The 27,603-nt window shown below is 41.3% G+C and overlaps 1 protein-coding gene across 1 annotated transcript; it reads right to left on the bottom strand.

Moving 5' to 3' along the window:
- Positions 1 to 4,277: 4,277 nt before the first annotated feature.
- On the bottom strand, positions 4,278 to 27,329 carry cacng4b (calcium channel, voltage-dependent, gamma subunit 4b). The gene is made up of 4 exons (XM_060902620.1): positions 27,014 to 27,329; positions 9,004 to 9,087; positions 8,716 to 8,856; positions 4,278 to 6,516 (listed from the first exon to the last, which is right to left on the bottom strand). The coding sequence occupies exons 1-4, from the start codon at positions 27,234 to 27,236 to the stop codon at positions 5,996 to 5,998; spliced, it is 969 nt and encodes a 322-aa protein (XP_060758603.1). The 5' UTR covers positions 27,237 to 27,329; the 3' UTR covers positions 4,278 to 5,995.
- Positions 27,330 to 27,603: the final 274 nt, after the last annotated feature.

The raw sequence follows: 27,603 nt of genomic DNA, 5'->3' as shown, positions 1-27,603 counted from the left end.
TTGGGTGGTGGAAGGAGCACTTTGAGGAACGCCTGAACCCATCCTACACATCCTCCATGGAGGAGGTGGAGTCTGAAGACTCGGGGGAAGCTTCACCCATATCTCTGGCAGAGGTCACTGAGGCAGTCAAGGAGCTCCTCGATGGCAAGGCATCAGGGGTGGAAGAGATTCGCCCTGAGATGCTGAAGGCTCTGGACATTGCTGGGCTATCTTGGCTGACACGCCTCTCCAATGTCACATGGAGGTCAGGTACAGTGCCTGTGGAGTGGCAGACTGGGCCGGTGGTTCCTCTTTTCAAAAAGGGGGGCCGGAGAGTGTGCCCCAATCATAGGGGTATCACACTACTCAGTCTCCCCGGAAAAGTTTATTCCAGGGTGCTGGAAAGGAGGCTTTGACCGATTGTCAAACCTCAGATTCAGGAGGACCAATGTGGATTCCATCCTGGCTGTAGAAGGGTGAACCAGCTCTTTACCCTGGCACGGTTGTTAGGGGGTCCATGGGAGTATGACCAACCAGTCTACATGTGTTTTGTAGATTTGAAAAAGGCTTACGACAGTGTCCCCTGGGGGCTCTTGTGGGGGCACTGTGGTAGTATGGGGTATCGGGGCTATTGCTACTAGCCATCCGATCTTTGTACAACCAAAGTGTGAGCTGTGTCTGAATTCTTGGCATAAAGTCAAACACGTTCCTGGTGGGTGTTGGACTCCGCCAAGGCTGCCCCTTGTCGCCGATCCTGTTTGTGATATTCATGGATGGGATTTCAAGGTGCAGCTGGGGTGAGGAGAGTGTCCGGTTTAGGAACCTCAAAATTGCATCTCTGCTCTTTGCAGTGATGTGGTTCTGTTGGCTTCTTCAGAGCGTGACCTTCAGCAAGCACTGGGACGGTTTGCAGCTGAGAGTGAAGCAGCTAGGATGAGAGTCAGCACCTCCAAGTCTGAGGCCATGGTTCTCTGCTGGAAAACAGTGGAGTGCTCTCTCTGGGTTGGGAGTGAGTTGCTGCCCCAAGTGAAGGAGTTCAAGCATCTCGGGGTCTTGGTTACAAGTGATAGTAAAATGGAGCGTGAGATGGACAGGCAGATCAGGGTGGCGTTAGCAGTAATCCAGGCGTTGTACTGGTCTGTCATGGTGAAGAGGGAGCTGAAGGCAAATCTACATTCCAACCCTCACCTATGGTCATGAGCTTTGGGTAGTGACTGAAAGGATGAGATTGCAGATACAAGGGGCTGAAATGAGCTTTCTCTGTAGGGTGGCTGGGCTCACCCTTAGAGATCGGTTGAGGAGCTCAGACATCTGGAGGGATCTCAGAGTAGGGCCGCTGAGTCAGCGGAGGTGGTTGGGATATCTGATTAGGATGCCTCCTGGGTGCCTTCCTTTGGAGGTCTTCCAGACACGTCCAACTGGGAGAAGACCTCGGGGTAGACCCAGAACACGCTGGAGAGATATTATTTATATATTTTATATATATATATATATATATATATATATATATATATATATATATATATATATATACAGTGCTCAGCATAAATGAGTACACCCCCTTTGAAAAGTAACATTTTAAACAATATCTCAGTGAACACAAAATTTTCAAAATGTTGACAAGACAAAGTTTAATATAACATCTGTTTAACTTATAACATGAAAGTAAGGTTAATAATATAAACTTAGATTACACAATTTTCAGTTTTACTCAAATTAGGGTGGTGCAAAAATGAGTACACCCCACAACAAAAACTACTACATCTAGTACTTTGTATGGCCTCTATGATTTTTAATGACAGCACCAAGTCTTCTAGGCATGGAACGAACAAGTTGGCGACATTTTGCAACATCAATCTTTTTCCATTCTTCAACAATGACCTCTTTTAGTGACTGGATGCTGGATGGAGAGTGATGCTCAACTTGTCTCTTCAGAATTCCCCATACTGTAGGTGTTCGATTGGGTTCAGATCAGGAGACATACTTGGCCACTGAATCACTTTCACCCTGTTCTTCAGAAATCCAACAGTGGCCTTAGATGTGTGTTTAGTCATGTTGGAAAAGTGCACGACGACCAAGGGCACGGAGTGATGGTAGCATCTTCTCTTTCAGTATAGAGCAATACATCTGTGAATTTATGATGCCATCAATGAAATGCAGCTCCCCGACACCAGCAGCACTCATGCAGCCCCACATAAGGACACTGCCACCAGAGTATAGAGTCCCAGTAGTCTTCGTCTTTGTCAGCATGGGCCCTGGCAAACTCTAGGTGGGCTTTTTTGTGCCTGGGCTTTAGGAGAGGCTTCTTTCGTGGACAGCATCCATGCATGCCATTCCTCTGCAGTGTACGCCGTATTGTGTCACGGGAAAAAGTCGCCCCAGTTTGGCTTTCTACTTCTTTAGATAACTGCAGTGAACTTGCATGCCGATTTTCTTCAACCCTTCTCATCAGAAGACGCTCCTGTCGAGGTGCTAACTTCCGTGGATGACCTGGACATCTCTGTGAGACGGTTGCAGTTCCACCTTTCTTAAATTTTTGTACCACTTTTGCTACAGTATTCTGACTGATAAGTAAAGCTTTGCTGATCTTCTTGTAGCCTTCACCTTTGTGGTGTAAAGAAATTATTTTCTTTGGGGAATTCTGAAGAGACAAGTTGAGCATCACTCTCCATCCAGCATCCAGTCACTAAAAGAGGTCATTGTTGAAGAATGGAAAAAGATTGACGTTGCAAAATGTTGCCAACTTGTTTATTCCATGCCTAGAAGACTTGGTGCTGTCATTAAAAGTCATGGAGGCCATACAAAATACTAGATGTAGTAGTTTTTGTTGTGGGGTGTACTCATTTTTGCACCACCCTAATTTGAGTAAAACTGAAAAATGTGTAATCTAAGTTTATATTATTAACCTTACTTTCATGTCATAAGTTAAACAGATGTTATATTAAACTTTGTCCTGTCAACATTTTGGAAATTGTTTGTGTTCATTGAGATATTGTTTAAAATGTTACTTTTCAAAGGGGGTGTACTCATTTACGCTGAGCACTGTGTGTGTGTGTGTATATATATATATATATATATATATATATATATATATATATATCTCAATTCATCTGGCCTGGGAGTGCCTTGGGATCTCCCAGGAGGAACTGGAAAGCATTGCTGGGGAGAAGGACACCTGTAATACCCTGCTGCCACTGTGACCCGACTTCGGATAAGCGGAAGAAAATGGATGGATGGATGACATCTCCCATGGTTTCTTTGTGAAAATAGTATTTTTTACATTTTAAATGTTTTATATTAATTTTACATCTCATCTACAAAGAAATATCAGAAGGTAAAGTTTTAAAATGATGTCAATAAGACAAGAGTCAAAACAAAAAAAAAAAGCAACATCAGCAAGATAATATTCTTAAAAATTCTTTGCTGTGACTCTCTTGGCCTCCAGAGGTATAGATTGGCCAAGCATGCTAACAGTTCATCCTGAAAAACATTAGGAAGAACATGAGGGCAAATATTACAACTAGGAGAATAAAAAACAGCTCAAAGGAAACAAGGGGTTACACATAATAATAAAAGCACAAGGTGCATATTAAATATATTAGAGAATATCCATATTCAGGAAGGAAGATGCAAACTTTGGACTGATATCATTTTGATTTTCATTTTAATTTATCATATCTGAACATAGACCGGCGGCACGGTGGTGTAGTGGTTAGCGCTGTCGCCTCACAGCAAGAAGGTCCTGGGTTCGAGCCCCGGGGCCGGCGAGGGCCTTTCTGTGTGGAGTTTGCATGTTCTCCCCGTGTCCGTGTGGGTTTCCTCCGGGTGCTCCGGTTTCCCCCACAGTCCAAAGACATGCAGGTTAGGTTAACTGGTGACTCTAAATTGACCGTAGGTGTCTGTGTCTATGTGTCAGCCCTGTGATGACCTGGCGACTTGTCCAGGGTGTACCCTGCCTTTCGCCCGTAGTCAGCTGGGATAGGCTCCAGCTTGCCTGCGACCTTGTAGAAGGATAAAGCGGCTAGAGATAATGAGATGAGATGAGCATAGACCATTTGATTTTTCTCAGTGTGCATCATAAAAGCAGGTCCATCATCAGGTTGTAGGGAATTTGTAGACAGGTAGCTATAAATGAACAATGGTGGCATTTTTCAGCTCAGTAGGTCATTTTCATTTGAAAAGCTGTTGTTGGACCATATGTTTCAACCCAAATGAAATAAAATATACACATACAAGCAAAACATGTGCCCTGATTTAATTTATTTAAGTGAGCAAGGTTATAGTGGCGTTGTTAGTAGGAATATTATACTGAGAACACCAGAAAAGAAAAATTGAAAAGATAAAATGTCATCTTTGAGAAAGACAGAGCATAAATAGGCATGTAATTCTGAGTATGTTACCAAAATGCCAGAAAAGCCTTTGGAACCACTTTGATTATAATAGCTATAGCACGCACAGTCAAAAGGATCATAGGAAATGCCAATATTCAAGACAACCAACCATACACCATGCTAGGCACAGGCATGGTTGTAAGCTCATATAAAAAATGTCTTAGTAAATGAAGGCAGTCATATATACACAAGTAACTGAGATGATTTGTACCATGATGAGTCATTCAGCAATATCCACTTGACTGAGAACTATACAGTATTCTCTCACCACCATAAGTGTCCTTGTAAACATAAATGACAAAGTAAGAGGTTGTACCACAGATATGCTGTTATATTGAGAAAAACAATAAAGTACATTTCTGGCTGGCACGCAGATTTGAAAGGAATTCCAATCATAAGACTCACAAAACTAAGACATGGAAGAAGCGCTGGTTTGGCCTCGTTGATGCAACTGACAGTCTTTTATTCTTCTTTGTCCTAGATTGTTATCTGCAAACGGACTGCACCATTGAAATGCCTCTCAATGCTGACGGCTTCTTTCAGCTGTGGATGTCTGACATTTCTCAGCCCAACGTTTATCTTTAGACTTTCACAATGTCTCAGTCCCAGTGGTACACAATTCCGATTTACACAGGGCTAAACTGGCATGGAGGAGAGGCACAGACATCATTCAGATTACATCCACATCTGATTCATAACACCAGCAGAATACACTTTGATTTAACCCATATTTGAGACCCCAAGGTCCTTGTTGCCAAGAATGATGGCAGTGGAATAGCATTCGTCTTCAATTCATTCACTATAGAGGACACGTAGGTGGTTTTCAACTGACAGCTAACGGCATATTATCAATGTTGTTATAAAAAATATAATATAAAGCTTCACAGTACTGAAATACCTTGTGCTTGCCTTGTATTTTCTCCTTTGTATCCTAATCACTCTGTAGTTTCAGTTGTGTAAGCCTAAGTTATTTCTAGTTTCACAAATTAAACACAGTATACTCTGCAGTGACAATACCTACACATTGGATCAGCTAAAATTGCTGATCCTGATCAGCAGAGGCACACAGATTAGTTTCTGACAGTTGCGTTTACAGACATGTGACATGGACAAGGCAATACAGGGTTCAATATATACAAAATACACAAGAAGGGGAAGGCTTAATCTGTGAGACTACTTCCTGTAGCACCATTTTATATTTGGACAGTCATATTTAAAATGGTGAATTTTGAATCTCCACTGCATCCATGACTCATACAGAGAACAGACTTCCTATGAAAGTGGATTTGTTTGTTGAAATTTCACATTTTATATAATTCCACAATGCACTATTCAAAGATCGTTTGTAAAATGAAATTAGCTATACAGATCTCTCACAGCTCTTAAATCCTTTCTTACCAACACTGCAAGGAGGAAACACTTGGGCCAAAACACTGGTAGAACTGAAATTTAAGGATCAAATGCTGTCGTTGAAACCCATTCAAATTCCCCCATCAAAGGTAGTAGTCCTTAGGTAGTTGAATCATCGCAATAATTGTACAAGTGCTTCTACTAAGCCTTTAGGCCTCAGTGGTGCTCCCAGGTTATATGGCCAAGACATTGTATTTCTATAACATTCAGTTATCTCATACTGGTGTTGTCCTCCTGTTGATGCTGTCATTCAAGTCTTTGGGAAAACAGTTGTGCACCTGCAGGAACCCAGAGTCGTGTTCAGGGCTATAGGAACTGTCAGTTCCCGATTTCAGCGGGTCTCTGCTCAGTGTATACATGTTGATCTCACCCAGAGGCACGGAGCTCACCATCTTTATCCCGACTGGAGAGGCCTCACGGGATGCCTCTGTGGAGCGCGAGCTGGAACGTGAATGTCGCCGTCTGTAGCGGAAACTGGACATGCGTGAGTAAGGCGAGGAGGACGAGGTAGACTTGACAAACTCTCGTCGTGCTTGAAAGCGCATCTCTTTGTTCTTTTCGATGTAGATATTCACAGCTAGGACAGCAACCGCCTCCGCGAGGATAAATGAGAGAGCCCCAAAGTAGAACGACCAGCCGTAATTGTATTGGCTCTTCTTGTCCTCATCGCGCTTGTCGCTGGGATCACCAGTGTTGCTGGAGATGTAAACAATGATCCCAATAATGTTGCTCAAACCTAAAACATTATAGAGACATTAGTGCAAAGAACTGATATTGTATGCTCTTCTTGCTCAAACTGTATTGAATGTTTTAATTTCATTTTGTTCAAAAATTAAACCCACTGACATTCAATAAAAAAGTAAAAATTAGGGATACATCAATAACATTTATTTTTCCAGACCAAATACATGTTTCTGGTACTTATCAATGCCAATACTGATACCAAAACGAGTAACCTACTTAGTATTAAGCAATCAGGGACTTCCTGGAACATTTTATTTTAGTTTTGTTATGATGGTTGCTATATGTGCTGCTCGCAACGAAAACAAAAATCCAGTAATATCTCGTCTTGATATTTTCGCAGAGTACAGTTTGTAGTCTGTGAAATACCTTCAGATCTTATGTAACACAGCATCATGTGGTATCAGATCTTGGTATTGTAGAATATTTTACGAGTGGTATCAAACCAATACCTAATGCAAATATGAGTACTGTTGGCAAAAAAAAAAATCTTCCATGCAAATGATTTATAGGCCACTATGTCACGCAAGAAAGACTTATACAGTGTCTTGCAAAAGTATTCATCCCCCCTTGGTGTTTGTCCTGTTTTGTCACATTACAATGATTAATTGCAAAATGGATTTTTTTGGGGGGTTGGCACCATTTGATTTACACAACATGCTGACAACTTTAAAGGTACAAATTGTTGTTTTATTGTGACACAAACAATAATTATAATGAAAAGACAGAATTCTGGAGTGTGCATAGATATTCACCCCCTTTCGTATGAAACCCCTAAATAAGAGCTGGTCCAACCAATTCACTTCATAAGTCACATAACTTGTTGATTAAGATCCACCTGTGTGCAGTCAAAATGTCACATGATCTGTCACATGATATCTGTATAAAATCAACCTGCTCTGGAAGGACCCTGATTCTGCAACACTACTAAGCAAGCAACATGAGAACCAAGGAGCCTCCAAACAGGTCAGAGACAAAGTTGTGGAGAAGTATAGATCAGGGTTGGGTTATAAAAAATATCCCAAACTTTGAATATCCCACGGAGCACCATTAAATCCATTATAGCAAAATGGGAAGAATATGGCACCACTACAAACCTGACAAGAGAAGGCCGCCCACCAAAATTCACAGACCGGGCAAGGAGGGCATTAATCAGAGATGCAACAAAGACACCAAAGAGAACACTGAAGGAGCTGCAAAGATCCACAGCAGAGATGGGAGTACCTGTCCACAGGACCACTTTAAGCCATACACTCCACAGAGCGGGGCTTTATGGAAGAGTGGCCAGAAAAAAGTAATTGCTTAAGAAAACACATTTGGAGTTTGCCCAACAGCATGTGGCAGACTCCCCAAACACATGGAAGAAGATTCTCTGGTCAAATGAGACCAAAATTGATCTTTTTGGCCATCATGGGAAACGCCACGTGTGGCACAAACCCAACACCCTGAGAACACCATTCCTACAGTGAAGCATAGTGGTGACAGCATCATGCTGTGGGGATGTTTTTCATCTGCAGGGACAGGAAAGCTGGTCAGGACTGAAGGAAAGATGGATGGCACTAAATACAGGACAATTCTAAAGGAAAACCTGTTTGAGTCAGCCAGAGGTTTGAGACTGGGACAAAGGTTCACATTCCAGCAGGACAATGACCCTAAACATACTGCTAAATCTACACTGGAGTGGTTTAAAGGGAAACATTAAAATGTCTTGGAATGGCCTAGTCAAAGCCCCGACCTCAATCCAATTGAGAATCTGTGGCATAACTTGAAGATTGCTGTCCACCAACACAACCCATCTAACTTGAAGGAGTTGGAGCAGTTTTGCCTTGAGGAATGTGCAAAAATCCCAGTGGTTAGATGTGCTAAGCTAATAGAGACATACCCCAAGAGACTTGCAGCTGTAATTGCAGCAAAAGGTGGCTCTACAAAGTATTGATTTTTGGGGGGTGAATGCCTATGCACACTCCAGATTTCTGTTTTTCATCTTAATTATTGTTTGTGTCACAGTAAAACAACAATTTTCACCTTTAAAGTTGTAGGCATGTTGTGTAAATCAAATGGTGCTAACCCCCCAAAAAATCCATTTTAATTCCAGCTTGCAATGCGACAAAACAGGACAAACACCAAGGGGGATGAAAACTTTTGCTGTAAATCTGTAAATCTTTAAATCACTGTAAATCTGTGAGCGTTTTACCTGCTGCCACAAAGAGAATGCCTGCACTGAGCAAAATGTTATTCCTCTTGTTGTAGATGCGTCCTACTCCCACACACAGCCCCCCCAGTAGCAGTAGAACTGTACTGAGAATGGGGAACACACTGGAGGCACGAACTATACCTACACACACACACACAAAACCTGGTCAATGTTTACTCATGAAATTCTGCATTAATTCTGTTTTTCAAGAATGACATGCATATTACAAGTGAAGAACTGAAACAGAGTTTAAAATGGCCAAATATGGCTTAAAAGTATGTCACTCACGTAGGAGGTATTCTGAGCTGTCAGTGTCATAATCGTTGTCATCTGGAAAATGATTGATACGGTAACAGCTTCCTTGGTTGAGACCTAAAGATTAATAAAGTTCGAGTTAGTCATGGGTGGCATGGTGGTGTAATGGTTAGTACTGTAGCCTCACAGTTTTGGGTTTGAGCCCAGTGGCCGATAGGGCCTTTCTGTGTGGAGTTTGCATGTTCTCCCTGTGTTTGGGTGTTCTGGTTTCCCCCACAGTCCAAAGACATTAGTACACTTTACAATAGATTATTAAATTCTAATAGAATAGATGAGCCAAAATAATTGGCGACCTTTTTTAATGGGCCCCAACTCGTGCCAAGTATGAAAAGGTGGGCCTTGAAGCAGAAGAGGTTGAGAACCACTGCACTAAGCTTTATTGAAGATGTAACTCATGATGGTAGCAGCAGAATGAATTCAAAAGTCAACAGAAACATTGTCTGTGAATTTACAGAGAAATGTATCCTATCCAATCCAATTGGGAGGATCTTCAACGTGCAGCAGGACAATAACGCAAAACACACTGCAACACAACAAAAGACTTCATCAGAAGAAAAAGTGGAAGGTTTTAGACTGGACAAGTCAATCATCACACTTTAACACAACTGAGCATGCATTTCACCTCCTGAAGAGGAGATTGAAAGAAGAAACCCCCCAAAGTAAACAGATTAAAAAAAGATGCAGCAAAAGCCTGGAAAAGCATCACAAAAGAAGAATGCAACAGTTTGGTGATGTCAATAGGTCACTGGCTTGATGTAGGTATTGGGATATGCAACCAAATATTAAGTTTTATCTTGTGACCCGTACGGACCCGCGCGCGCTCTTAATAAAACCAATGAGAAAAGTCACGTGACTGGTTAGATACGGGTTTTTGAATCCGGTCCATAAAAAGCCATATGTGACCCCAGATCCGTTTCCCTCACTTCTACCGTTTTCATTTTGCGCTGAATTGTTACTTTGAAAAACGAGCGACACAACTGAGCACAGTGAAAGTGAATTTTATTATCCAGATGATTTATCAGACACAGACCTAATTGAACAAGCTGAAATTGTCACAGAAATGAAAAAAGGTACTTTCGAGCAAAGAAATTCACTTGTTTATGGGTCTGTCGCAGAAACTGGGTACTGTGGGGGTCCCCCACTAAATATACTCACAGTCAATAAACTATACGGTTTTGAATGGTGATGTTGGTTTTAATTTGAAATAAAATGCTGAAAGAAATACAGATAAAGCTAAATCTTTGATGCGAATACTCCATTCAGAATTTGGCAAAAATTCTGCAAATTTGTGGAAAAATGGCGGCTTGATCTGGGACATGATAAATGGTTGACTACATCGCATTCCCTTAAAAAGGTTGTAGTCCACTGACAAGTCTACAGTTATCACTAATTGTATTTCAAGTTGTAACTTTATACACCTAAGGATTGGTGCGCTCACAGAATAATCATAACTGTAGTAAAAACATCATGCAAAATATTTGATCTCTGTTGTAACTCCATTTTCCGCAGACCCAAAACCAATACGATCGTGTGTTTTGATCTAAACGGAAAGCCTCAGGGTCGAGGTCACTACCTCACCAAAAGTAGCAACTTAAAATCACTATGCCATATACAAATTTAGTTATAAATCTGCGATTTTGTTTTTTAAAACGAAAGCTGAAAGTAGGTATAGAATATGTTTCTTACAGAATATGTTACGATGGTAGCTGGTCTTGTATGAATTTCTGAGCTATAAAATGAGTTGTGGTCTATTTTTTTACCGTAGCGTGTTATTTGTGTGCGGGGAAGGACACACATTAACAATTTGCATGTGTAGAATGGAATTTTCCACTCCAACAGTTAGAAGTTGATCGTGCTTCCATTTGCGATCTTTGTTACGCGAGTGATCTGTTCGGACGTTATCACTGAAAAGGTGAGTTTTGACAGTTTTATTTTGTTTCAGTCTTGCAGTATAAGGCAATAGAATGTTTTTTTTCATCTTACTTTCATATTTCGTAGTGTTTACGTATTTTTAGCCAATATTTTGCAACCACGGTCAATTAAAGATCGAACTTTTGATAGAATCTACGGCCAGTCATTTTGCCCCGCTCCCGCCTCGCGCTCCGTCCGGTGCGGTAGTGATGTCCCGTTGCTCGCGTGCCGCAGCAGAGACCCGCGTGACCTTCAGCCGGTACAGTCACTGTTCTTTTACCACCACCGTTATTCTCATCTTTCCGGTGTGTTCTTGATTTTTCCATTGTGTCCTATTTCGCCATATCAAATACCCAAAATGTATCATATTACTCATATTTAAGTGAATAATCAATTCAGTCATCATAACTTGGCATTTTTAACCCAAGCAATCAAAAAGAGGAAATTTATTCAATATTTTCACTCATCTGTGAAGGAGGGGCTTTAATTCTTCATGATGGAGTTATTTTATATGGAAATCAATTTTACAAAAACATTTGAATTGTAATCAAAATATAATTTAACTTTAAGTTGTGAGAATGATTACATTTTAATGCAGTGTGTAAATCTGCAACTTCTTCAGATGTGATAAGTAATTATCTTCACTGTAAAAAGAAACTAGTAAAATAATGTTTCCATGTTACGTTAGTGATGGAAAAAAGCAAATAATTGAATAAATCAATGGGATATTGTGTGACGGTTTCAAACTTTTGTCTGTGTATTACCATTATGCTAATTGATAATTTAGTACAAAATAAGGGGTGTATCTACATGACATCCTGCAGGCACAACAAAGTAAAGTTTAATAAAATGTATGATAACTGACGAACATTCGAAACTAAGGAGTAAAATTTAAAAATAACATATGTTTTTGTTTTTCTGTCCAATAACTGCATTTACAGAAACAAATATGTACAGAAAAAGATATTCCTTGGTTATTAAAGAGGGTTTTTAAACACGTTTCCATGTTACGCGCGTGAACTTCAGAACATCGTTAAAAATTTCCACAGTGGAGGCCAGATAAAGCAAGATGCTATCTTTATTCTTATTAAACATGACAAAAGAAACATTGAGTGTTAAGTAAATGCAAAAAAGTAAAATTATTTAAAATTATTTATAAAAAAATTTTTTGACCATAATGTCCCAAATGAGAGACCAGTTTCTGAGACAGACCCTTATACAAGGGCAACAACAAGAAAACACAGTTAAAAAAAAAAAAAAAACTAAGTATGACATGAACGTTTTCAAAAGCTTTCTTGCTGAAGTTAAGGAGGAAAGAGACATAACAGTCATCCCCTCTAAGGAGCCAGACAGCTTGCTATGTAGTTTTTATATACAAGTGAAAAAAAAAGGAAATTCAGACTGTGGACCTGACACTTTGTCTTCCTTTTCGCGAAGTATTCAATGCTACCTTGACAACAACAGTAAGACAAACATTCTGAAACATGAAGACTTTGAAAAGTCCAAGGAAATCCTAAAGTGCAGAGACCTCAGAAAAAATGGAAAGAAGACTTTCCAGTCAGTTCAATCTTCATCTGATAACTCGATATAAATGGTTTGCTGTCAATGAAACACAAGAGCACAATATACTCCGCTATAATATATTGCAAACAAAATTGCAATATGTGTATTACTGTCCTATAACAAAGCCTTTTGCCAAGTTTGGTGAAATTCCTCCAAAAATTGTGAGAGGAGTTGATTTCAGAAGGAAAACACACTCTCGTGAAATTGTCAAAGTATAATTTTGTTAGGGCGGCACGGTGGTATAGTGGTTAGCACTGTCGCCTCACAGCAAGAAGGTCTGGGTTCGAGCCCCGTGACCGGCGAGGGCCTTTCTGTGTGGAGTTTGCATGTTCTCCCCGTGTCCGCGTGGGTTTCCTCCGGGTGCTCCGGTTTCCTCCCACAGTCCAAAGACATGCAGGTTAGGTTAACTGGTGACTCTAAATTGACCGTAGGTGTGAATGCGAGTGTGAATGGTTGTCTGTGTCTATGTGTCAGCCCTGTGATGACCTGGCGACTTGTCCAGGGTGTACCCCGCCTTTCGCCCGTAGTCAGCTGGGATAGGCTCCAGCTTGCCTGCGACCCTGTAGAACAGGATAAAGCGGCTACAGATAATGAGATGAGATAATTTTGTTAATCAAGGGCTGTAACTCTGGTGAAATGTGGCCGAATTGAACGAAATTACCATGTGCGTAGTACCGACATAAAACAATGCCTCTTGTCAAGTTTCGTGAAATTCCTCCAAAAATCACGAGAGGAGTTGATTTCAGAAGGTGAGTTCCCTTTCCTGGGACGGACGGACAGACGGCTGGATGGACAAACATCGCCATGACATAATCCCCCTACGGGCCTTTCGGCCAGCGGGGGATAAAAAATTGATGGGTTTGTTTTTTGCACACTGTTGTTCCTTGTTTTCCACTGTGTATATTAGTTAAAAAAGGTCATATGATAAAATGCTTATTGACCGAGTTAGGTCAGGCCGGATGGGAAAATATTTGGCTCTTGGTCATGTGCATGGACCGAGTGCAGTGAGGTCTATACAGCATGACCTCAAGCCAAATATTTTCCCATCCAGCCCTCTCACTCAGTCAATAAGTACAGATTACTTACTTAAATTTACTTTAAGACTATCTGTTTCAATATTTTTGCTCACCAAAGGTGCCATGTTCTAAGTCGTTTAACACATCTAGATGTAAATATCAGGAAATGAAAGCTGAAACTCTGATCTACCGTCTCATATTCATCTTTTGATCTGAAACCTAAATGTCTTCAGTGTACAGCAAAAACAAAAGAATTGGCCTTGCTGTTCCAGTACTTTCAGAGGGAACAATGCATTTATTAAAGTTCACCTAAACTAACAGAAGAGATATGTAGAAAACCAGTTTGAACACAGTTCTCCCTGGAAAGCATATCATGATGTAATATGTCGGTTACTAAATAGCTCTCTGCACAATGTAAACCCCACATCTCAAACAGTTCTACTGTTAAAATACAGTTTATCAGCAATGTGCAGCAGCGTGTCTTCCTCTCCCTCAGGTCTATGTGAAGGGAGGCAGACTGCACCTTCTGACACAGCTTTTGTGGCCCAGCTTGCCATTAATTGGGTCTGGTAGTTAAAAAGTAGCATCAAATTAATTAGTATTAAATAGGTCTGAGAAACTAGGCCACGTTTTCTCGTCTAGTCATTGTAAAAAAAAAAGGAAAAAAGCGCCTTTTTTCAGGATTGCTCTGTGAGCTGTCTTCAGATAGCAAGAGCAGCATTACTGTATATGAAAAACTGTGACAAATATTTTATACGTAAACGTACCATTTTATGCATTTACCACTCCAAGTATGATATTTGTGAATATTCTTGATGGTAACAGGTACAGGATAAAACCTATGTTTTTGTCCAACCTATTTTAATCAAACTGGCCTAATTTACATATCAATGGATCATCTGGACCCCCACTCAGCCTGGACCTTGGCCAACTTCTCCATTTGTCTTCCCACTGATGACAAGACTGTACATGAATACATAATGTTGTGTGCAGGTTGTAAAAGAAAGAAAGAAAGAAAGAAAGAAAAAACCTTAAGAAGGAAAAAAGAAAACAAAACCGGCTTTATGGCGTTTTTAATCAAATGGAATCTGATGCGCTATTCCTGTGTAATGACCAAATATAAGATCAACATGTGAAAGACATGTGAGCATGCAATGATTAACCAACCACAGAGTTTAAAAAAAATGAATAAATAATATAGCTCATCATCTCGTTATCTGTAGCCGCTTTATCCTGTTCTACAGGGTCGCAGGCAAGCTGGAGCCTATCCCAGCTGACTACGGGTGAAAGGCGGGGTACACCCTGGACAAGTCGCCAGGTTATCGCAGGGCTGACACAGACAACCATTCATTCAGACAACCTACGGTCAATTTAGAGTCACCAGTTAACCTAACCTGCATGTCTTTGGACTGTGGGGGGAAACCGGAGCACCCGGAGGAAACCCACGCGGACACGGGGAGAACATGCAAACTCTGCACAGAAAGGCCCTCGCCGGCCACAGGGCTCGAACCCGGACCTTCTTGCTGTGAGGCGACAGCGCTAACCACTACACCACCGTGCCACCAACCAAAAATGTAATATCACAAAATTATTTTAATTGAAGTAATCAGGTGCTTTGCCATTTGATCTCCTGGCACGGTGCATCAACATCACCAGCAACTTTTTCAGTGCTACCAAAGTAGGGAAAATCCTCCACGGTTGGGCTATTTTTAATCACACAGAACCCAAAAAAGGTCTCCAGGTTGTAATTTGCCAGATATGTTTCTCCTGTTCATTGCAGTAACCTGGGTTTACAGGTGTAAAAATGTGATTTTGAACTTGGGACTACATATGCAATCTTGTAAGCCCAAATGTGGTGGCAATTCATTACTCAGTCTGCATTTCCAGCCACTTTCACAATTTACCATTTTCCTAGCCTGGCAAGCCAGACTAAATGTGAATATTTAGTCTGGCCTCGATCCGTAGACATTTCCGAAGGGGGTAGGAGGAACAAACCGCTGTCTTTCAAACTGTCTCTGTGCGTATAGGCCAACGCTCTGACCAATCAGCGCAACAGTGACTGTGACGTAGTCAGAGCGACAGAAATCAGTGGGGGAGGCCTTGAAATAAATAATTTTTCAAAATGCGTATTAATTAATAAACAGGTTCTAGATATTAAGAAGTTTGGAGATAATGACCACAAGTTTGGAGTCTGTACCACATACACATTTTTTTCCAAGTGTTTTTCAAGGGTTTGCTTAAACTGTTTGAGAGTTTTTATTTAGTGGTGTTTGGTGAAATAATTTCCCTTAAATTTAAAATAACGGGAAAATAAGAAACAATCAAAAAGTAATGCTTCAAAGCTGTTTATTAATTCTTCGTACTGCACAAACTAGCCCCATCCTTTTGGCTACGAGCGGAGCCAGCTGGTAGATCAGACTTTTGCCATAGCCGGTCGGCAAAACAGCGAAAACGTCCTTCTTGAAAAGGAATGAGCGGAGAGCCTCTTCCTGCTCATGTTTCAACGAAAACTCCAAGTCTAATTCTTCTAAAACTGATTCCAAAGCGGAGTCAAACGCGCGCTGTTCACTAGCCGTAGCCATCTTCCCTGTTGCGCTTTCTCCAGCGTCGCGCAGCCTTGTCGTCACTCCTGCAAAAGCCAGCCCAAAGAATCCAAACAAAAACCTTGCGTTGTGATTGGCGGGCACGATTTGATGCCCGGGGTGTTTTTGTTTATATGGTGCGAGGCTAGACCCACTCGCTAGGCAAAAAATATTTTTGGCCGCAGGCGGATGGGTCTAGTTTACTAGGCTACCATTTTCCAGCACTACAGGATCAGTTCCTCAGTTATACTGGAATGTCTGGTTACAAAATTTCTGCACTGATGTGTTTTTTTTAGTGGTGCTGAGTAAGTGTTTTACATTACTTGCGATGTACATAATTCTTAAAAAAAACAACTTTTGAGCTCATTTATTTTACTTAGTTATTATCCTTCATTCAAAAGCAATAAATAAAAACATGGAGAGAAAAAAAACCCCAAAAACAACAAAAAAACACTTCATTTTTTGGCCTTGAATGTCCTAAATTTTAGTTTCAGCTATTTCTGAGCAGTGCTAGACAGTCTACAGCAGAAAAACACAGTGCTTATCTAACACTTAAAACCCATTCAATTAATTTTCCTTGGTCAAATATATCTGACCAGTTTTCCTTGCCTGAACCTGAACCTCTTATCATCATACACCCTTACATCCTACTAATAGTTTTAGACATCTAATTGTTCCTTCAGGCAGTCAAACTGAAAAGCAATTCATACAAATGTAGACAATCTAAAATCCATCAGACATGTGGTTCAGTCCTTGTAGAGAACAAAGTGTGTGAAGAGACATCGAATTGAGTGACTTGAGACCACTGTGTTATGAGTGGCAATTATTAGCCTGGTGTCTGTAGTGCGCCCAGTCTCATAAAGAGGAAATAAAGCCCCTCGCTTAACAGAAACACTCATCAGAGAGAGGAAGACAGACAATGTGTGAAAAAATGAGAGCTTGGTCCCTCAGGCCTGCCTGGAGGTAACAGCACTCTGTGCTGAGCGAATGTTCTCCATGGCAACCTCAACAATTCGATTTCCATAATGTCTCCAAGGGTGCCTATGACATCTTCATCGTGGTTTAATACAGCAGGCAGCGAGCCCACCCTTTCCAAACCCACCTCCCCAGCTGACACATGCAGCGCCAAGACTGCTCCCTGCACAGCCTACAGCTGTCACACCACTGGCTCGACTTAACACATGGGAGCACTTTGCTGTTCCTGTGAATTAAGATGATACAGCCAATCATGGATCTGCGAAACTTTCTATCGTGCTGTTTCTATCATGACTTGTTTGGATTTTTTGAAGAGCACTTTGGAATGAACAGATTATATATATTAAAGAACAAGAAGAACTTTATTCATCACACGTACTGTACACTTGTGAAACTCCTCTCTGCATTTAACCCATCTGAAGAAAGCTCATCTGAAAGGTTCACAGGGTACCTGGTTAAAGGGGAACTGAAGGCAAATTTATCATCATTAACATTTTATTTATCTCATTTTATTCAATGTAGGAATGCATTTCTGACGGCTATTTTGTCGCTGCTATAGCAAGTTCTGAGTGTTTGAAATATGCTCTGTAATATATCAGTCCATGTGTCAAAACAATGGCCGTAAACGAGATTCGTTGAGACCTGTGCGAGACATCGTAGGACGGAAGTAAAACGTACAGCGGAAAATCAAAGCGACCGACATCTGTCAACGTTGTCAAAAGACGCGCGCGCCCTCCTTCGAATGCTGACGGAATCAAGCTGGAAGTTTTCCCTGTGTCCAAAATCGCTCCCTACTCACTATATAGGGCACTATATAGTGTGGATGCCATTCTGTAGTGCTGTCCGAAACCTTAGTGAGGATTATGTGGGAAATGCGCTCAGTATAATATGTATTTATCACAAAAATACATTCATGTATTTATCATTTTGGAAACCCACCAGCCGCCTGATCTGGCATGTTTTAATTGCGCGACAGTAATGACGTACATACCAGCGCGACGGACTAGTCCTTATCCTGTCATCTTTCCAACTCTTCTCTACGCCACATTGGTTCGAAGTCGTATGGAATAATCTCCATCACTGATGAAGCTGACAAATCTTGAAATTAATCTAAATTGGAATGATATCGAGATGAGGCCACTGTGTAAACAGTTTTCAAAATGGCGGCGCTGACACTTCACGTCTGAAGTCTCGCACAAGTCTTGTGAAGATCGCGTGGATAAGTGACGCCTGCCGTAGACCATACAATAGGGTGACCAGACGTCCCGGTTTTACCAGGACAGTCCCGATTTGGGGTTGTGTGTCCCGAGTCCCGACAAAAGTCTGTCGGGACACGGATATGTCCCGGTTTTCGCCACTCACGACGTTTGCGACTGAGCAGCGTGGGAATCATTAGCGGAGAAATGTCTGCATTTACTATTTTGATGAATTGACAGGAATCGCAAACTTTCCTGGTTACTGCTCCCTGGCCCTGTGGCATGGGTGTTTATTTAGCCACATTATTCCAGACAACAGAACGTGTTGCCATGCAACAATAAAATAAACATTAACTAGCGCGAATGTTCTTTGTCTAGCAGCTGGCAGTAGTAATGCCGCAGCAATTATGCCAAAAAGAAAATGTACCTTTTCCAAAGATTTACAGGGCACCTACCCCTTCCTCCGAGAGGTGCAGAACAATGCGCATGAAGCCGACTGCACACACTGTAAGTGTTTTGTTCTTGTGCCGAGTTGGGTAGCCTATGCTGCAAATGCTGTGCGCTCCTGTGGGGGCTTTCCTTGGGCTGTCGGCCCTCTCCTCCTTTACTGCTGAGAGAGGCCCTTCATATAATCTTTTTTTAATTCACCTTGCTATCCCGAGATAACGACATAATTAATTCAGAATCTTGAGAAAACACCACAACTAATTCGAGATCTCGAGAAAACAAAACCGTTATTCTGAGATAACGACATAATTAATTCAGGATCTCGAGGAAACGAAGCCGGGCCAGTCTTCTGCGGAGGTGCCGCGGACTAATTTTGAAATTATCCCTTATTAAAGGACAATGCAATCTCTCCCTGTGTCAACCCCTGATCAAAATATTGCCTTATTAGGTGATCGATTATTCCAGACATTCTAATGACCAAAGTTGAGTCTATACAGAATGAGAAATAGCCCCAAAGTCAGCATATCACAAGTCTCTTGGCGCACCTGAATGAACCATTTCTCAGCTGTTTACTGGAGATCATGAAATAATTGTTTTGTTTTCTCGAGATCTCGAAATAACGGTTTTGTTTTCTCGAGATCCTGAATTAATTATGTCGCTATCTCGGGATAACAAGGTGAATAAAAAAAGGATTATATGAAGGGCCTCTCTCGGCTTCCGTAGTGTATATTCTCAAATCACTTGTCTCTTTTTTGTTTCTGTTTAACATACCATTCTGACAGTTTGGCCATATTGAACAGCTTGTTGCACCTTCCATTAAAGTGTTCACTTTTGTGCACATCTTCTTGCTTTATTCATTCAGTTGTGGGGAATGGTTAGTAAGGTTGATTCTGACCGAGGCTATGTTGAGGTCACATATCTACTTTTTAAGTTCATGCTATAGTGCATACAATTTTAGAGAGATAGCCTACATGTGCATATGCATTCTTCTTGGTGTTCTCACAAACAGGTGAAATAAATCAGTTTAAATGTGGCCTATGGACATAGCCTGGCCTATTCTCAGCCATTACAAAATCTGTTGTCTGACCATAATTTAACTGATCTGTATACCACTATGCTACTAGATAACAAAATGCCTGTTTGCTTTATTTCATGTGAGATGTTGATAAATGTGAGCTTCAACAAAATGATAAAAGCACCTCTCTGAGTGTCACGTTTACATAAAAAAAGGTGTGCGTGCACGAGCATGGTCGCGTGCAAAAGCGTCCCGGTTTCAGACTAGGGAAATCTGGTCACCCTACCATACAAACTACATTCAACATGGCTAAAAACCGAAAAGGCCGATAAGTGTAATATAATATGCCAATACGAGTCACAATATAAGGTTAACAAAACCGAAAACGTAATTGAATAACACGTTAATTAAGAAATAAAGCAGGTTTAAAAATGACTTGAGTTACCCTTTAAGACTAGACTTGTGCATGGGGAATGGGACTGTGCAGGAAGCAACAAGAAAGTCACATACGTATGAGGTTGTTCCTTTCAATCGAGTATGAGCAAGCAGTCAGATATGAAGCTTGCAGGCCAAACAAAGGCCAAGTTCATCGTTCATTCAAATGAACATGCAGCGTTCATTCATTTATCCTTAGCCTGGTCCTGGTTGTGGTGGTTTAAATTAAGCTAACACTACGTTCAGACTGCAACCTGAAACATGTTGTGAAATCCGATTTTTTTGTTAGGCCGTTCACATTACCAATTATATGAGACTTGTATGCGATCTCCAATATGAACGGAAAACGACCCAAAAGTGTCCCGCATGCGCAAATTGACACGTAATAAGCACATCTACGTAATACGTAAACAAAAAAAAGCGCACTCTTCAAGTTTAATTATTTCTTTTTTTGTTTGTTTGTTTGTTTGTTTAATTATCTGGTTGGTGTTAAAGTGTGAGGTCTCGTGCGCGTTTTTGTTTCTGAACTGAAATGAAAACGTGTAGCCTGGTAACGAGGGTTGACTCCTAAATGTCTCTCTAATTTCTATATAAGTGCACTACATGTTACTAGGAAGTAATGGATTTTTAAACTCTATATAGTGCACTCGAGCTTCAGTAGGCAGTCATTTGGGATACGGCCGCTGTATTACCAAACTCTTAATTCAGGCTTAATAATTTGCACATATTTATTTCGTCATATTAATAAACTTTTTCTACATTTTTATAAATATTTATTTAGATTGTTTATAGCCAGCTGAATTCTGCAACTTCTCTCAGCGCTGGCTCAAGGTGCAGAAACACCAGTGCAGTTTGCTATGGAGATGAGGCGAGACCTGGTGATGTGGTTTTTGTGGCGGCGGCGGAACTCACACAATAATCTGATTAATGTGGGCAGCAGACTAATGAGACCGAAGGTGTCAAATTACTGGAAATTTCCAGAACAATCTTATAATCTTGTAATACAGGATGGTTTAAGTTATAAATCAGTTATAGAAACTGTTTTATTTAATCAGGCTAACAGATCAACATCCAGGTCCCTACCAAATCCACCATTAGCTTGATCAATTCTATAAAAGTCTATTTAAATTCTGAAAACTGTACAAATGTTGTTGTTTTCCACCAAAGAGGCGGGATTAGCCAACGCAGAATAGTGACGTTTGTCTCTTGTTGATGACGTGTAGGTCGCGTGAATGCGACCTGTCCGGTCAGACTGCAGTCGCATGTGAAAATATCAGATATGCATCGGATTTAGGACCACATATCCAAGCGGCCTGGGTCGCATGTGAAAAAATCGGATCTGTGTCGTTCAGATTGTCAATAACAAATCGGATACAGGTCGCATATGGGCAAAAAAATCGGATATGGGTCGTTTCAGGGTGCAGTCTGAACGTAGTCTATGAATTTGTTGATATTTTTGGTAAATAGATCCTACTGAATTTGTTAAAAAAAAACACATTGTAGACAGGCACAAACAAAACTAATAACTCTCAGAGCAGTATTACAAGCTCTCTAGCACATCCCTAGTTGAGATCAGTTATGAACTCGAGTGATGTAGCTGAGGTTGAGGAACTGTCAGTGTCAGAATTCACACGCCAGGCTGACAGTGCTGGCATTTCTACCTTTGGGGTTTTCCAGTGTTTCCTGGGTCACATTGGAGGGTCATATTTAATATAAATAAATCATAAAAAAAGGAAAAAAAATCCCTTCTGGTTTATGCCACGCCCACTTCGGATTTAAATTCAGATACAAATATGGGTATTTGGAATAATACAAATACATATAGTAGAATTATGTTACACCTCAAATGGAGACTTTTATTTATTTATTTATTTACAGTCCTTACAATGGTTCCTCTAGGTCCCAAATTATGCAAGAATGAGCCAAGGGAAGGTCAAGAGCTTGAAGGCTGTGCCTGGCACATGCTCCAAACTTGTAATCGCTCCCATTACTCAGTCACAGAATTCAAGCCCGATGGCTAATTAGAGACTGCGTGGCCTTTCAGTGCTGCATTTTAATTACACATCTGTGGTGCACACTGGGAATGGAGAAGTGACAGCACTTCCGCCCTTGAAACATCCCCAAACCTGGCAACGGGAATGATTATATCACCAAGGGAAAACAAATCCAAACACTCAAGCCTCAGATCTATATTGACCCAAAGCAAATGTTATCTCATGGGCTGCGATAAGTCCAACTGACAGCCATATATCGATGCTCAAGCTGTCTTGCCCTTTTTGGGTTGATCATTGACCTTTAAGGGATTCGCATCAAAATGTCCTCAAGTTCTGCCTCGCCAACCTGCGTTGATTTATAATTAGCATATTCTTGAACAAAAGAGATATGGCAAATTTATTCCATAATACATACTTTTGCCAGGTAAAACAGTAGAAAACAAAATAACAGTAGCATCCGGTGACAACTGTATTTAAAATTTGCACAAATAAGTTATAGATCATCTAACTAGCTACTTGTTACTCAGAGTAACAGTGGAGTTGGTCGGTTTTATAAAAGTACTGATGACTCCACTAATGTATCAGAAAAGTGTATTGTCATCATAATATTGATATCGCCCATCCCTACATTATGTTCAATTATATCTTAAAGAAAATACATTGAGGATATGTAAAATATCCCGAATGTAATACAGTGATGACTTCAGTTTCCATTCTTGGTTCAACTTTCAGCACGTTGAGTCTTATTCACAGCCTTAGTCTCTACAGAACAGCTGTTCGCTACTTGGGACTGATAAATGATGCTATTGTATCATGATGTGATCACCCGCTTGTTGACTGGATAGGTATAATCGCACACCAGGCAAGCTTGTTAGAGCTCCAGGAACACAAATGCCTCAGTCACGAAAAAAAGCACTTGCTTTGTCAATGAGTTTAATGTTTTCTTTTTTATTATTATTATTATCATCATTCTCTTTGCACATGTATGATGGATCGTGATGTTTTTATGATTAGATGGCACTTGCTCTGTTCTGTGTACAAGGCTAAGTGAGATAATGAGTGGGAACGCTAGCAGTCCTCTTGATTCAGGGTCACCAGCATCATGTTGCACTGAGGAGAAACAAAAACGTAATGCGTGTCTCGTTTTCTTTTTTGGTGGACAATGACGAGAAGCGATAGATTCATCTATTTTTAAAACCTTGGCCATGTTACCATAGCAATTTCTGACACGTTGTTGCCAAGCAACAGCATCAAATACAATAAAGGCATGAATGAAGGCAGATACTTAAGAGGAGACTCTTGACTGTATATGCATTGCAGTCCATTCACCCCTCTCTAAACCAAAGGGGAGAGAGAGAGAGAGAGAGAGAAGCACAGAGAGAGAAAAAGAGAGATGTTTCAAGCTCTGACACGAAGGCTAAACTTATAAACATTTATGAGTTTTGGGTAGGGTAGTTTCTTGAGCTAAACTTCGTTACCATGTTTTTAATTATGCTTGAAATTATATTCAGAAAAGTCACATACTGTGATAAATTTCATGAACATACACCATATGATAGTGATATGACATCAGTATCACCAATGATAGAGCATAGATGCTGTCTGTACTTCAATAATGCTGACCAACTTCATTATTTCTTTTACTACGTGTATGATTTATATATTTACACGTGTGTGTGTGTGTGATATTGACATCGATCAACTAATAAGGAGTTTTACTAATAATTATGATGAGTAATGAAATTGGTCAGTGTACTGAGATTAGTAAACTGCTTAGAGTACTGTTTATACAAGCTATACTGTAAATACTGTTGGCCTGGCTTGGTTAGAAAACTAAATATCGTGATATATATAGTGCTATTATTTTATATGGATCAGAAAGCTACCATCACTAAATGGTACTTGTACAAGAAATGCTAAGAGCAGTACTCAGTGTCAGATGCCAAGATCACAGTTCAGTATAGAGAACTACCATCTATTTGCAGCAAAATAGCTGTCAGGAGAATGGGTGTTGCTGGTCACTGTCATCATCATTCTGAGACTGCAGCCAACAAAGTCTTACTGTGGGAATCTGTGCATGGTCGAAGACATCGTGGTAGACCAATCAAGACATACATCGACTTATTGAAAGATGGTGTTGGTGTCAACACGAAAGAGGAACTCGCAGCATGTACGGACAATCGGGATGACTGGCGTGTGAGACAGCAGGCACGCCTGTGGGCGGCCTAAGTAAGTGAGTGAGTGATGCATGTTGGGTATTGTGAAAATGCCTTTGAGTATCATGGTATGATATTTTTGCTGTATCGTATCCCTTGTTAGTACTATTCCCAACAAACACACAATGTTTTCCTAACATAAGTACAGTATCTGGTTCTACTTTGGTTATATTTTGGGAACCATTTCATGTTTTATTTAACAAAGGAATGTTCTGGGACATCGGTGTCGCCAGACCCATTATACTAGGGCACGTGCCCCAATATATATCTGCTGTGGCCCAGTAAGATTTCCTGATCACATTTCAGAAACAGTAATGTCTTTGGCACTGCAGAATAACCGTGCACGACCAATGCGTCCAAATCACACCCGTTCGTCTCTATTAAATTGCTATCGGAATACTCATCACACAATTAACATACGTATATCATGTGAAACCACATGACTTGAGCTTCCCAACAGTGCTGCCCACTAGTTGCTGTGATGAACAGTTTGCGATAAAATTAACATCAATGAATTCACATCAAATTTAATCATACAGCTCTGCGTCCATCTCCACACCCGTTCTTGTCGGTGCAAGACCTCACTAACTCCTGAGTTTACACGACAAACCATACATCAAAATAAACAGCAGTCCCTACCGTTTCAAATGGTATAAAGTATTCATCTGTGCCTTTTGCCTTTCTCAAGTAATCCGGTTTTGAAATCACGGCAACAGCAAATTACAGCAACAATTTGTCTCCAACTTTGGACTGATATTCTAATGTAGCTTACATTACGTAGTTATGTTGGTACATGATATATTTTTACAAATTATTGCTAAGACATACAATAGGCTATCCCACTATCATGATATTTATGTTGCCAGATTCCACACAAGTATGAAAAGATATTTCGGTTGCCATGCTCCCTATAGTGGCATACATTCAAGAACAGGGAAGATTCATAAACGCAAAATGTTTTTCTTTGATAGAAGAGCCTGATGTAAATATTATCATAACCTAGAATGTCCTGGAAAAAAAAAAACCCACAGATTATATCATTATAGCATGTAGATGGATGGCCCTTATAATGACCATGAGCTTAGAAATAAAGACAGTATATCCTGAAAATAGCCTATGGTTAATTTAGATCAATAATATCAGGAACAGAGTGGATGTTTTTCTACTTCAAGGTGCATCAACGGAGGCAACTTTCTGTCCCTAAATATAAGGTGCACATTCTGTGCGTCTGTGGTTGCTATTATTTGCATACAGATAGGCTTTACTTTGTAAAACCTGTTGAGGTTCATGTTTATTTAAATAAATATTCTCATACATTCATGAACGCATCTTTGCATTTTTACCTTTACCGGTGCTATGAGTATGGCAGTGGCAATAATAATGAGCAAAGCAATGGAAGCTGGTTAAGCACAAAGCCTACAATAGCACATTTCATACGCAGCAAGCTTTTAAAAAAAAAATTTTTTTAAATGATATGGGTATGGGGGCAGCATGGTGGTGTAGGTTAGCACTGTTGCCTCACAGCAAGAAAGTCCCAGGTTCGAGCCCAGTGGCCAGCGAGGACCTTTCTGTGTGGAGTTTGCATGTTCTCCCAGTGTCTGCTCCGGTTTCCCCCACAAGTCCAAAGACATGCAGGTTAGGCTAATTGGTGGCTCTAAATTGACCATAAGTGTGAATGTGAATGGTTGTCTGTGTCTATGTGTCAGCCCTGCGATGACCTGGGTGTACCCCGCCTCTCGCCCATAGTCAGCTGGGATAGGCTCCAGCTTGCCTGCGACCCTGTAGGACAGGATAAAGCGGCTACAGATAATGGATGGATATGGGTATGGGGGCAAGAAGGTCCTGGGTTTGAGCCCAGCAGCTGGCGACGGCCTTTGTGCGTGGAATTTGCATGTTCTCACCGTGTCTATGTGGGTTTCCTCCGGGTGCTCCAGTTTCCCAAAGACATGCAGGTTAGGCTAACTGGTGGCTCTAAATTGACCGTAGGTGTGAATGGTTATTTGTCTATGTGTCAGTCCTGCGATAACCTGGGTGTACCCCGACTCTCGCCCGTAGTCAGCTGGGATAGGCTCCAATTTGCCTGCGACCCTGTAGGACAGGATGAAGCGGCTACAGATAATGGATGGATATGGGTATGGGGGTGTTTGGTGAGGCGGCCTAGAGCTTTAATGTCTACAGTAGCAACGGCCCTGTTCTGGGAACTTTTGAAACAAAAAAAAGTGTTAAAAGCTTGTTTTTAGGATGCTTTATGGTCTCAGAACAGAAAGTTTGATCCAATAAACACCTCTAACTTTGTTAGCCAAAATAGGACGTTATGAAATGCCCGTCCACACACACACACACACAGACACTAAAACCACACACATAATTGAAGAATAACCGAATCCTAACGTTCGGGAAACGTTCTGTGTTTGTCGGGTGCACGCGCTAGTGACATGACGCGCGCGACGCCTTTTTTGCGCACAAAACAAAGAACATTCTTAAAATGCGTCTTAACGCTCATCACGGGGTCTGAACACACACGATCCGAATGTGATACAGATTTTACTGCAAGTTTTCTCGCACTGTTTGTGTTTTCCATCAGATTAAAAGAAGAAGAAGAAGAAGAATCAGGTCTCTGACCCTTATGTTACCTTCTATACAGCAGATTCTCCAAAGCCCGGAGTGCGTGAGATCGCCGCGAGTTTTCTTGGCTTGAGACTGAGTGTCGTCTGATGTGATATTGGTCGCGTTGCAAATGTACGCCCTGGAGTACAGCCAGTAGTCCGTGCCGACAGCGATGGTCATGAGGCTAAACGCCACGAAGGAGCCCACGGTGGCCAGGAGCAGCTGAACCGCACGGTCGCACCAAGCCATCGCACTTCATAATACTCTCTCACACGGCCCTTCTCTCTCTCTCTCTCCCTCTCTCTCTCTCTCTCTCTCGGCACGCGTGTGAGTGTCTGTGTGTTTCCAGCCACAGCTCGCGCTCCTTTTGTTCCTGCGCTCGAGCGTCAGGGCTGGTTAGTGAGCGCGCGCTCGACACGCGTGTCTGTGTGTTTCCGGCCACAGCTCGCGCTCCTTTTGTTCCTGCGCTCGAGCGTCAGGGCTGGTTAGTGAGCGCGCGCTCGACACGCGTGTCTGTGTGTTTCCGGCCACAGCTCGCGCTCCTTTTGTTCCTGCGCTCGAGCGTCAGGGCTGGTTAGTGAGCGCGCGCTCGACACGCGTGTCTGTGTGTTTCCGG

This window comes from Neoarius graeffei, chromosome 20, assembly GCF_027579695.1.
Source record: "Neoarius graeffei isolate fNeoGra1 chromosome 20, fNeoGra1.pri, whole genome shotgun sequence".
Lineage (NCBI taxonomy): Eukaryota > Metazoa > Chordata > Actinopteri > Siluriformes > Ariidae > Neoarius > Neoarius graeffei.
This window is presented reverse-complemented; position numbering and strand designations above follow the sequence as displayed.